This window comes from Neovison vison, chromosome 1 (assembly GCF_020171115.1).
Source record: "Neovison vison isolate M4711 chromosome 1, ASM_NN_V1, whole genome shotgun sequence".
Lineage (NCBI taxonomy): Eukaryota > Metazoa > Chordata > Mammalia > Carnivora > Mustelidae > Neogale > Neogale vison.
In genome coordinates this window covers 213,699,943-213,713,431 of record NC_058091.1, presented here as the reverse complement: position 1 = coordinate 213,713,431, position 13,489 = coordinate 213,699,943, and the positions used below count along the sequence as shown (strand labels likewise).

At 39.9% G+C, this 13,489-nt stretch overlaps 1 protein-coding gene across 4 annotated transcripts in view; it reads left to right on the top strand.

Annotated features, from left to right (window-relative positions):
- Nucleotides 1-13,489, top strand: part of PDE8B (phosphodiesterase 8B) — a 239,164-nt gene that overhangs the window by 206,379 nt on the left and 19,296 nt on the right. For all 4 annotated transcript variants that reach the window (XM_044266652.1, XM_044266643.1, XM_044266668.1 and 1 more), the window contains exons 11-12: nucleotides 1,365-1,407; nucleotides 6,142-6,219. In XM_044266652.1, coding sequence (XP_044122587.1) covers nucleotides 1,365-1,407; nucleotides 6,142-6,219 — 121 coding nt within the window. The remainder of the gene's footprint in view (nucleotides 1-1,364; nucleotides 1,408-6,141; nucleotides 6,220-13,489) is intronic.

Below are 13,489 nucleotides of genomic sequence, written 5' to 3'. Positions count from 1 at the left end.
ATCAGGGAAGTCACAGGCCTTCGTTCCTAAAGCAGAGGTGTATTCTGATTCAGAGAGAAAAGCTAAGTATTTAAGATGACCTGGTTTTGAGCTAAAGCTGACTGAGAAAACAATTTGCAAGGCTAAAGTTGTATTTATTGGTATGGTATCAAAAATCCACGTTGCACTCAGGAGCTTTGTAGCAAATGGTCTTTATCTGTAAAGGAAAAACTTAAACTAGTTGATCACAGAAGAAATAACAAGGTCCCACAGTTATGGGATAAATGTGTCACAGCCAAATTTCAAAGGAGATTGTATTCCAAAGATTGTATTCCAAAAATGTAACACATTTTGCACAAGATCTCACACAGGCCGCCCGTGTAGTGGTTTCAATAATCATGTGGCCCAGACTATGTGGAATGATTCCACATAATGTGGAAGAAAGCCCCCTTTCTTTAACACTTCAGTTTTACGTGATCATTGTTCAGTGGTTGTGTCAAGCTGTAACATCATACCTGTTATCTGATGTGTAGCTATTACCGTTGGTGTTGGCACTACAGCTCGTCACCTAGCTTGTTTTTCAGGTTAACTTATGCCATTCGGCGAGTAGGTACAGAGACTTGATTGTCCAAGCAACTGGAAATGGATGATTTAGCAGCAAAGGAGCATGATGATAAGCATGATATAGCTAGATGCACCCCAATAACAGTGTCTTAGTTATAAACGGAAAAAAATGCAAAATCCCAAAGCGTGTTTATTATTTTCTAGTATTAATGACTCACTCATTTGACAGATATTTATTGAGCACTAACATAAAATCATTAGGATACCAAAGTTGATAATGAGAGGAAGTAGGTGTTAAGCTGCATCCTAAGTTCATATCTCTTTGTGAATAAACATTTTGTAAATCAGCTCTGTCCATAATTGAGGAACACTAGAAGAGATTTTTAGAGAGGTTTTTAAAATCCTAGGCCTAAATTCAGATTATTTTTATATTATAGAAAAATTTTATAACATGTCTAAAATCTAAATAGGTTATATATTAGCCTTATAAAAAATCTGTTACAGATTTTTGTCTTCCTGCATTTATGCAATGGTCAAAATGGAAAAAGCTAAAAAGAGATGTAGACATCCTGAGTAGAAAGCACATCCCTTGGGTATCCCCTTGCTCTTGGGCTCAGGCATTCCAGAAGTGTCTGAATGTACTAGAGCATTTGTAGTATAATCAGTTGCTGTACATCTTTCATCTGTTCATATTATCTGTGTAACTTCTTGATTTCTTGAATCTTCAGAGCTTTTTAATGAAACTGTTCGGCTGGAAATGTAGCTAATACCATATTTAAAATTTTTTTCTCTTGTTTCCCCAAACTTTTGAACAACTTTAGCTTCACAAGGTTCATCGTGATTCAGGAGACAATTCTCAGACAGGTGAGAACACTTCCATTTCACGTTTACACACTCTGGTGGCCACTGATGGGCTCAAGTCTATAAATTACTCTGAAGAGGTCTAAATTACTCTGAAGAAGTAGACACTCACTACCCCAGAATTTGGATTGCCAAAATCTGAGCGCTGGTGTTGGAAGGCTAGAGAGAGTCAGAATACAAGCAGAATCCCTTCAAAACTTGACTCTTGATTCATGGTAACCTTTTCTACTGAATGCCTTTCCCATCCTGGTTTTATTTTGCTGGCTAGAGACCTTGCAGAGCAAATAAACACAAAAGTGAGTGGCCCAGAAGTCCAGGGGAAACCCACTGTTGTACCCTGGACAGGCTACCCTTCCCTCCTAGCTCTCGGTGGCTAGATGATTAGAGAGCAGGGACTGCCCTGTGCGGGAAGTTAAGAGCACCGAGGCACCATTTCAGTCCCTTCCCCCTCAGTTTACACTCTGTCTGACCCTTTGTCTCCTCTACCCTCAAATGTGGGTTAGACCAGATGACTATTGGATTTGAAAGGTCTGTAATTCTCTAATCATTAGAGCAAAAAACCAGTCTGCTCTCCAAGACTTAAAATTCTTGTTCCTGCATACATGCGTGACCTTCTTTGCTTAGTTAATGGTTTTCCCAGATGCTAATGCATAAGGTTAGACCCTGAGCTACTAATTCAGTCCTTCTCCTTGATTCTAGGATGGTCCATATTTTAGCGCATTCAGATTTAATTTGATCCTTCTACATTTTAGTTTCTTTGCTTGTAAAATGAATTAATAATGTCCATCTCGTTGCTAGGAAGAGTAAAGGAGAAAGTGTATATAATATCTAGCAGTACCTGATACTTAGCTGTGGGGTATTGTCCTTCCATTCCCCTACCCTTTCCCCTACTCTGCCTTTCCCTCTCCCTCCCTCCTGGTATGTCTCTGTCTCTATCTGATGTTTTAGTTTATTTCTTGTACACAGCAAGAGTACTATTTTAACTAACTTATGAGCTTCTGGGTGCCCAAACCTCTTCCATTTTCATATCCTTTACAGTGCCCAGCATTGCCTTGCACATAATAGACCCAATAAAAATGCTCCCAGAGCATGGCTATGTTGAAACTATCCCATCTTACAAAACATAGGTTCCCCCATTTGACTAACTCTTTGACTTTGAGCTACCTGCATAATCTCTCCAAGTTTACCTTTTCTCACTGGTAAAATGAGGATCACATTATGTAGCTTTCAGAATTGTTGTAATGATCATAAAAGATAATTTCTATACTTTAACATTGAAACACAATGTCTGCTTCAGAGTAGGTGCTCAGTAAATGTTAGCTTTTTTTCCCCCAAAATTGTTAATATTATATCCCTTCTTGTCATTGAATAAATTTATTTAAATTTCCTTTATCCTTATTTTCTCTGGTTTTTTTAAACATTTTTATTTTATTTCAAGTTTTTTTAAAATTTTTTTTAATTTTTTATTTTTTATAAACATATAATATATTTTTATCCCCAGGGGTACAGGTCTGTGAATCGCCAGGTGTAATTTACACACTTCACAGCACTTTTCTCTGGTTTTTAAATTCATCCCATAAGTGTCTATTGGTAGAATGAATAATGAATTATTTGATTTAAATGGCCTTTTATTGAAGAATAATTTCTCCAAACTTTTAATAATTTCTGTTGCTGTATTCTCTTAATTTTAGCTGAGGTAAAATCAGGAATAAGCATTAGATACCTTTGAATAATTTCTAGTGAATGATTTAGAATTCAGCCAGCCAGCCAAGAAACTAACTTCCCTACTTTAGTTTTATTTAATTATTTTTTAAGATTTTACTTATTTATTTGACAGAGCTCACAAGTGGGCAGAGAGACAGTCAGAGAGGTGGGGAGGAAGCCTGATGCAGTGCTCCATCCCAGGACCCTGGGATCATGACCTGAGCCGAAGGCAGAGGCTTCAACCCACTGAGCCACCCAGGCTCCCCACTACTTTAGTTTTATTTAGAAATTAAATTTTGAGGAATTCTTGAGTTTTTTTTTAATCTTGAGTGTAATCTTAAATCTTTATTAAGTTAGATTTAATTTATGATGTGGTAAATGAGTGTTAGGAACATGAGATTATTAAGTCCCTGAAGAGCACTTAAAGGAGTGTCTTGCAAGGGACCACTGTTCGTTTTCAAGGTTTGAAAGATGCCATATGATCCTAACAATGTCATGTAAAGTATCACTACCCATAGCTGTCTTTATAAACTCTGAAACTCCTATCCAAGGCTATGAAAACTATTAAGGCAGAATCTGGAAGACAAAATGAGCCAAAGGGACAGTGTAAATATTTTGTTATATCATTTAAGACAAGGCTATAGGGTTATGGTGTTCAGATCAACTTCATAATAGTTCTGCTTTTCACTTTTTGCTATATAAAACAATTCAAGTTTACTTATTTTTTTAACTGAATCAGATTTTTTAGGACACTAAAGTAAATGGTTAAAAAGGTGATCCAGAAGAAAGCATTTAAGACATATTTTGAAGTGAAAACAGCAAATGGCAGAACAGTGTTGTAACATGATCCTATGTGTGCCTCGAAGGTATATTTCCAAGTGAAGAGACACAGTTAATACTATGAGCCAGCATGAACCACATACGTACAGTGTAGCAGGCACCATGCTAGCTGCTGCCGTGGATTAACTCATTTACATCTCCCAACAGCCTGAGAGAGATGCTGTGACTAACTCCACTCGATAGATACAGATATGGAGACAGAGAAATAACATTCCTGTGGTTACACAGCTAGTACATGGCATGGTAGAGACCTGAACATTGGCAGTTGGGCTCTGGAGCTTACTCTTTTTTGTTGTTTTTCTCAAGATTTTATTTATTTATTTATTTTTTGAGAGAAAGAGAGAGTGAGAGAGAGCACGAGAAGGGAGAAGGTCAGAGAGAGGAGCAGACTCCCCGTGGAGCTGGGAGCCCGATGCCAGACGCGATCCCAGGACTCCAGGATCATGACCTAAGCCGAAGGCAGTCACTTAACCAACAGAGCCACCCAGGAGCTTATTCTTTTAACTGCTGTTCTCTCTTGTACTTTTTTTCATGCTAATAGACAATTCTTAAAAGAGCATTATTGCATCTTTTTTTTTCTTTCTTGGAATATGAACACTGGAATTTTTCTTTCTTTCTTGGAATCTTGGTGTCTGATAAATGCATTCTCCCTGCAGGAACCTGCCATGTCCTCCTTCTGTCTTAGCCCAGTAAGGAGCGATGCTGTTAAGATTAAGTTTCTCTCCTTACCACTGGGCTACTCCACGAGCACCCAGTGCTCTGCGAATGCATGTTTCTGAAGCCAACTCTGCTGCCCTGACATGTCAATCTCTTGGTCCTGACCGGAAGCACGCCCTCTGTGCTTCAATCTTGGATTGACATGGCCGCAAATTCTGGGTGTTAAATTCAAAGTCAGCAAAGACTTAGGCAAAATTTAAGTGCTTTTTTCACCCCTTCAGAAAATAGGGACAAAAGCAAGAGTTGAGTTGTGGAAATGGTTGGGATTTAAAATGTGCCTTTTCTTCTCTGCCTTCCTGGCAATGGCAGTATGTCTCATTTGATGAAATGACCTCCTCAGGAGACCATCTGGAGGTCTGACCTTGCAGAGGGACCTAAAATTACTCCATATTAGTTTCTCCAATAAATTCAACTTTCTGTGTATCTCACTAGTATTTTATTTCTACAGATATCCTTGTAAAAGCCTTCCCCACCCAGTTACATGTACTGTCCTTCAGGTCGAAATGAACCCCCAAAATTTACCCCAGTTTTTAATGGTTTTTTGAAATTTTTTTTTAAATATTTTATTTATTTATTTGACAGAGATCACAAGTAGGCAGAGAGGCAGGCATAGAGAGAGGGAAGCAGGCTCCTTGCTAATCAGGGAGCCTGATGCAGGACTCGATCCCAGGACCCTGGATCATGACCCAAGCCCAAGGCAGAGGCTTCAACCCACTGAGCCACCCAGGCACCCCAATGGTTTTTTTTTTTTTTTAATAGATTTATTTATTTACCTTAGGGAGAGAAAGAGAAAGCACACATGTGCACATGTGCAAGCAGGGGGCAGGGCAGAGGGAAAGCATATCAAGCTGACTCCCTATTGAGTGAGGAGCCCAATGCTGGGCTGGCTCTCACAACCCTGAGATCATGACCGGAGTCAAAATCAAGAGTCAGAGGCTTAACCGACTGAGCCATCCAGGTGCCCCTTTTAATGTTTAATTTTTAAAAAGTATTTCATTAATGGAACTGCAAAGCCCTTGACAGTAAGCCCTATTACCATGATACAATGGGGTGTCACAAGAAAAGAGTATCATTTTACAATTAATATGACTGATAATTTTGTGTTGATGATTCAAAGAAAAAGTGGTTTGCTGTTTCTTTTTTTTTTTCTTTTTAAGATTTTATTTATTTATTTGACAGAGAGAAATCACAAGTAGGCAGAGAGGCAGGCAGAGAGATGGGGGGAAGCAGGCTTCCCACCCAGCAGAGAGCCCAATCGATCCCAGGACCCTGAGATCATGACCTGAACCGAAGGTAGAGTCTTAAACCACTGAGCTACCCAGGCACCCTGGTTTGCTGTTTCTTGAGACTATTCTATAGAGCTTAAAAAGGAAACTTGGTTTTTAGATAATGGGGGTAGGGGGGGAATGTGTCTAAACTTCATCTGTAAATAAGCTGCAAACTACTCACTTTCTGTTCCTAATTTGCAATCCTTAGAGTCTCATTCATTCAGATACAAGAACAGAAGGAAAGAGTCCATTGATGTGAAATCGATATCATCTCGAGGCAGTGATGGTAAGTTTCTCAGATTTCTTTGACCTTTCTAAGGTGTAGAAGATGCCAGAGGAATATGCTCAAGAAGCCCCAAGTAGTATGGTCTTGATGAAAGGTGCTTTTCTTTCTCTATAAACTGAAAAAATTGTGGGCCTTTTGATTCTTTTTTACTTTTTACAGTCTTTGTCTTCTCTTGGAAATGATTCCACGTATATTCCTTGATGCCTAAAATACGTTGAGCCACGTAACCACCAGAGCAGCTCGGAATTTTGACAGCTAGGTCACTCCAGTGGCAGAGAGAGAATCCCAGAGTCCTGGCTTCCCAACTTCAGTGCAAACCCAATTTGCAGTGTACCTGTTACACACCCTAACCCTTCATAAAATGTCACAGAAGTACCGTGAGACAGAACTTAGCAGCACGGTGGTTCTGCTCTGCAAAGCAGAATTTACCAGAACATTGTTTGAGTTCAATCAGGCCTAAGTAATCATTTACATTTGCAGGGCATTGAGAAAGTCAAAGATGACTCTGAAATTTCAGTCCTAGGTACGTGGGGAAAAAAATGAGTAATAGTTACAAAAACAGGAGTCTGCATGTATGGCCAAGGTTGAGGGCTGAGGAGAAAATGATGAGTTTTATTTTAGTGGAGATGGCAAGGAAGCTAAAATGTAAAACAGGTATTCAGGGCTAGAGATATGGATTCAGGAGTCCTAGAGGTGATAGATGAAGCTGTGAGCAGGGGGAGCTCTCTAAGGGGTGTGTGTGTGTGTGTGTGTGTGTGTGTGTGTGTGTGAGAGAGAGATGGAGGTAGGGGAGAGAAAGAGGAAAGAAAAGAGGATCGAAGACTTGAAAGCACACCTTCAGTGGAAGGAGAGGCAGGAGAAATAGGGCCTGTGAAGACTGCAGGAGAGGTGGCGGCGAACCAAGAACAGGAGGGGAGCAAGAGAAAAGAGATGGCCAGCAGTAGAAATGCTGCAGAGACCAGCAAGCTTAAGAACTGAGAACTAGTGGATTTCATTCATTCATTCCAGGGGCATGAAGAGGGATAATTAGTGACTGAGGTAGAAAGGACAGCAGTAGGATGGTAACCTCAGGGAACAGGAAGGACAAGTGAAGGACTTTCCAATCCTTTGGGTCACAGTGTGAAACCTGAGTATGAGGGAAGTGGCTACACTAGCAAGGACCAAAGCCTCTAGAGACAAGATGAATAATTCGTACAGGAAGATGGATAAATACCAGGGCGCGCGAAAGATTGGGACCAAGAATGTAAAGAAAAAGGAGGGACTAAAATATTTTCAGATGTATACAGAACATTTTAGATGGAAAGGATAATGGATGAGAGAATTTGAACTGGATTAGCTTGGTTTTCAGCATAGAGTTTGGGGTGGGATCACCATCCCTGCAGAATGTGGAGAAATAGGGGCTGCAGAGCACAGAAGAGGGCTGCAGTGATGGTTGAGCAGCAGGAAGGCTATCCTGATACTGCCTAGATTAAGTTATCACATCTGTAACATGAGGATTTTATCCCTCCCGCCTGCCTCATAGGAAGTGGTAGTAAGATCTAATGAGAACGGGGCTTTTATTTATTTATTTATTTTTAAATTTTATTTACTTATTTGACAGAGAGAGAGATCACAGGCAGGCAGAGAGGCAGACAGAGAGAGGGGAGCGGGGAAGCAGGCTCCCTGCTGAGCAGAGAGCCCGATGCAGGGCTCAATCCCAGGACCCTGAGATCATGACCTGAGCCGAAGGCAGAGGCTTAACCCACTGAGCCACCCAGGTGCCCTGAGAACGGAGCTTTTAAATTAAGTAAAGCTTCTCCTCTCTGAATTTTCTACCCACATGTAAGCATTACCTGTTCCCAAAAAGAGAGAGAAGATGGCTGAGTAGGAGGACCCTTACCTTACTGCATCCCATGGATATAGCTAGATAAAACCCTTACCAGTGTAAATAACCAGAAAACAACTTGAAGACTGGCAGAACAAACTCCACAGTTAAAGTTAGAGAATAGTCCATACAGAGGAGAGTGGGGAGTGTGGGGACATGTTTGGGAGCTAAGCAGACCTGTAGGAGGGAAATCATGACCTGACTTGGAGAGGGGAAGAGAAGAGACCCTCATTCCAGGCATCCCAGGCATGGGAAGTCCCCATAAGATTGGGCTTTGAAAAACAAAAGGGCCAAATTTGGTGAATTCTTAAAATTAGTGGGCTTAACATCTGGAACTTTAAAAATCAACTGGCTCTGTGATAGCCCTCTCCAACCAGCCCCAGCTCCAGGTCTCTTGACAAAGCAGACCCACACAAACCCTAACCTAGGGTCTACCTGGGTCAGAAAGGGATGTGCCTCTTCCTAATTCCTGATGGCATAGCTGGGAGGACAGCACCAGGCCTTAGGGCCCAGCTCTGACAGATGTGGTTGTTGGAGGGGGCCCTCACTTGGAGACCTCATACTTGGAGCCCTAAGCCCCACAAGCCTGGTGATTATAAGCACAGATGGTAGACCCAAGTGGCTTGACTTGCCCGAGGCCACCTGAACCCCAGGGATTTGGGAGCAGAGGTGGCTCAGCTTTGTGGGCCCCCAGGGCACTCAGCAAACAAAGGCTATCAGAGAGTTGAGCAAGCCCAGCCTCAGCCCAGGGTTTCAGATGCTGCCAAAGGAGGACTGGATCAGGTTAGTTGTACTGTGGATCTCCTATTCTCCTGTGGACCTGCCCCTTTCCAGTAAGCTCTTGGCCAGAGCCCATCCAAAGCAGAGCCACAAGGCTGGCAGGTGCAAGCAGCCCCATCAGGGACCAGCACCACTCCAAAATGACTCTGCTCTGGGTAGAGGGGAAGATAACCACACACATACCAGCAGCCCCAACAGTGCAGCCCCAGCAGTGAGCTAGAAGCAGACATCTGGTCTGACTGCAAGCCCTATCTGCCAAGAAAAGTTTCTTAGGGAACAACACAGGAAAGCACCCTGAAAATCAGTGACCCTGTCTCTCTGGCAAATGCCTGGTGTGACTCAACTCAAGCCCAAGGCAGCCCCAGACTGGCCCACTCACAACACCAAGGACCAAACCCTACCCACAGTAGGCAAAGAGCCATTGGAACCAACTGGATCAAAGGGAAAAGCAGCTCAGCCACAGCAGTATGTGCATAAAACAAGAGGAGACACTCCTCAAGTGCCGGGTTCCGATGAATAGGAGACACTGCACAGCAGGGCACTACAGGACCTCTCCTTCACAAAGCTACTACTTTCAAGAGCAGGAGTTGTAGCTGACCTTCCTAATACATAGAAACAGACACAGAAAGACAAAATGAGGAGACGGAGGAATATGTCCCAAATGCAAGAATGGGACAAAATCCTAGGAACAGAGCTAAAGAAAAAAGAGAAAAGAAACATGGCTGATACAGAATTTAAAGTAATGGTCGTAAAGGTACTCACTGGACTTCAGAGACCTCAGTTGAGACCCTTAATGAAAAGATAAAACCCATAAAAAGAACCACAGATGAAGAATTCAGTAACTGGAATTAATAATACACAAGATGGTAAGTAAAGTCTAGAGAAAGCACAGGAATGGATCACCCGCCTGAAGGACAGAGTAATGGAAAACAACCAAGCCGAAGAGGAGACAGTACAAGATAATTAAAAATGAAAATAGATTTAGGGAACTCAGTGACACCATTAAGCCTAGTAATATTTGCATTATAGGGATCCCGAAAGGATAAGCGAGAGAGAAGGAAGGAGAAAATGTATCGGAAGAAATAATAGCTGAAAACTTCCTAATTTGGGGGTAAGAAACAGAAAAAGAGATCCAGGAGGCATAGAGAGCCCCCAACAAAATCAACCCAAGGAGGTCAGCACCAAGATGGATAGTAATTAAAATGACAAAAAGTAGTGAGAAAGGGAGAATTTAAAAGAAGCAAAAGAAAAGAAAATCATTACATACAAGGGAAATCCCAAAAGGATGTCAGCTGATTTTTCAGAAACTTTGCAGATCAGAAGGGAGTGGCTTGATCTATTCAAAGTGCTGAAAAAACCTGGAGCCAAGAATACTCTATCCAGTAAAGCTATCATTAAGAAGAAAAGGAGAGATAGACTTTCACAGACAAACAAAAGTTAAAGGGATTCATCACCACTTAACCAGCCCTACAAGAAATGTTAAATGGACTCTTCGAGTGGAAAGGAAAGACCATAAGCAAGAGTATGAAATGTAGGAAACACAAAAGCAGCAAACCTAACTAAGTATAAAAACCAGTCAAGGGAGTCAAAAATTAAAGGATGTTACCATATACCTAAAACATGGGAGTGGAGGAGAGGAGTAAAGAAGGGGTTCAAATTAAGGGACCATCAACTTAATATAGACTGCTATATGCATAAGATTTTACATATAAACCTATTGGTAACCACAAAACAAAAACCAGTAATAGGGGTGCCTGGGTTGCTCAGTCTGTTAAGTATCTGACTCATGATTTCAGCTCAGGTCATGATCTCAGGGTGGTGAGATAAATCACACACACACACACACACACACACACCTGTGAGGCACTGTGCTCACTGGGGAGTCTGCTTGAGATTCTTTGCTCTCCCCCCTGCCCCAGCTCATGTTCTCTCTCCCTAAAATAAATAAATACACATTTTCTTTTAAAACCCAGTAATATGAGAAAAATAAAAAGGAATTCAAATATATCACTAAAGAAAGCCAGCAAACCATAAGAGAAGAGAGCAAGAGAATAAAGGAACAGAGAAGAACCGTAAAATAAGTAACAAAATGGTAGTAAGTATATACCTCTAAATAATTACTTGGAACTAAACAATCAAAAGACTAAGGTTATGAAATTGATTAAAAAAAGAAGAAGAAGAAGAAGACCCATCTATATGGTGCTTATAAGACTCATTTCAGACCCAAAGACATGCAGATGGAAAGTGAAGAGATGCAAAAGCATTTACCATGCAAATGGCAGTGGAAAAAAAAAAAAGCCTGGGTAAGGATGCTTATATTAGAAAAAAATAGACTTTAAAACAAAGACTATAACAAGAGATGAAGATACTATTTCATAAGGGTAACAATTCAACAAGAAGATAGAACAATTGTAAATAAATAATTATTCATCCAATGTGGGAGCACCCAAATACAAAAAGCAGTTAATAACAAACACAGAGGAAGTAATTGATGGTAATACAATAATTGTAGGGGACTTTAGCACCCCACTTACATCAATAGACCGATCCAAGCAGAAAATCAATAAGAAAACAGTGGCTTTGAATGACACACTGGACCAGATTGATCTAACAGATATGGTCAGAACATTATGACCTGAAACAGCAAAATACACATTCTTTTCAAGAGCAGATGGAGATCACCAGTTAGGTCACAAAACAAATTTCAAGAAATTCAAGTTCAGAGTCATACCATGCATCATTTTGAACCACAAGTCCTGAAAATAGATATCAACCACATGAAAAAAGCAAAAAGAACATAAATACATGGAGGTTAAATAACATTCTACTAAATAATGACTGGGTCCATTAAGAAATCAAAGAGGAAATGGAAATATGCATGGAGACAAATGAAAATGAAAACATAATGGTCCAAAATCTTCAGGTACAACAAAAGCAGTCCTAAGAGGGAAGTTTATAGCAATACAGACCTACCTCAAGAAGAAAAAAAAAAAATCTCAGCCTAACCTTACAGTTAAAGGAGTTATCAAACGAACAAATCAAACTCAGAGCCAGTAAAAGGAAAGAAGTAATAGAGCAGAAATAAGTGAAAAACTAAAAGAGAAAAAATAAATGAAACCAGGAGACAGTTCTTTGAAAAGATCAGTGACATTGATAAGCCTCTAGCTAGATTCAAACAAACAATCAGAAATGAAAGAGCAGTAACAACCAACACCACAGCACCACAGAAATAAAGTTATAAGAGAATATTTTTAAAAATCATATGCCAACAAACTGGATAGCCTAGAAGAAATGGGTAAATTACTAGAAACATAGCACCTCCCAAAACTGAATCAGGAAGCAACAAAAACTTTGAACAGACCAGTTACCAACAATGAAACTGAATTAGTAATCAAAAAACAAAAGTTCAAGACCAGACAGCTTCACAGGTAAATTCTACCAAAGATTTAAAGAGTTACTACCTATTCTTCTCAAATGATTTAAAAAAAAAAAAAGAAAGAAAGAAAAAGAAGAGGAAGGAAAGTAGCCAGATTCACTCAGAGTATTACCCTGGTATGAAAACCAGATACAGATGCTACAGAAAAAGGGAATTACAGGCCAGTATCTCTTATGAACTTAGATGCAAAAATCCCCAATAAAACATTAGCAAAATGAATTCAACTGTACATTAAAAAAAATCATTCATCATGACGAAGTGGGATTTACTATTGGGATGCGAGGGGAGGTTCAATATTTGCAAACCCGTCAACAAGAGAAAGGATAAAAACCATATAATCACTTTAAACTGAAAGATTCAGAAAAATCATCTGACAAAGATGACAAAAAAATCTGATAACCTACATTCATGATGAACATACCTCAACATAATAAAGGCCATATAAAATACCCACAGGTAACAACCTACTCAATGCAAAGAAGAGTTTTTCCTCCAAAATCAGGAACAGGACAAGGATGTCCACTGTGACTTCTATTCAACCTAGTACTGGAAATACTAGCCACATCAATTAGATAAGAAAAAGGAATAAAAGGCCTCCAAATTTCTACAGAAGAAATAAAACTTTGATTTTTTGCAAACGACATGATAATATGTAGAGAAAACCCTAAAGACCCCACCCAGAAAGTACTAGGACTGATAAATGAATTCAGTAAGGTCACAGTATTTAAAAAACCACCTATGTACCTAAATCCTTTGCATTTCTATACACTACTAATGTAGTAACAGAAAAGGGGAAAGCAATCTGATACACAGTTGCACCAAAAATAATAAAATACCTAGAATGAGCTCAAGCAAGGAGGTGAAAGATCTGCTGCACTCTGAAAAGTATAAAACAATGATGAAAGAAATTCAAGACGACACAAATGACTGGAAAGATACTGCATACTCATGGATTGGGAGAACAAATATTAAAATGTCCGTACTACCTATCCTACAAATTTAATGCAATCCTTATCAAAATACCAGCAACATTTTTCACAAAAGTAGAATAAATAATCCTAGAATTTGTATGAAACCACAAAAGGCCACAAATAGCCAAAGCAGTCTTGAAAAAGAACAAAACCAGAAGTATCACAATCCCAGATTTCAAGATACACTACAAAGCTGTGATAATCAAAGTAGTATGGTAC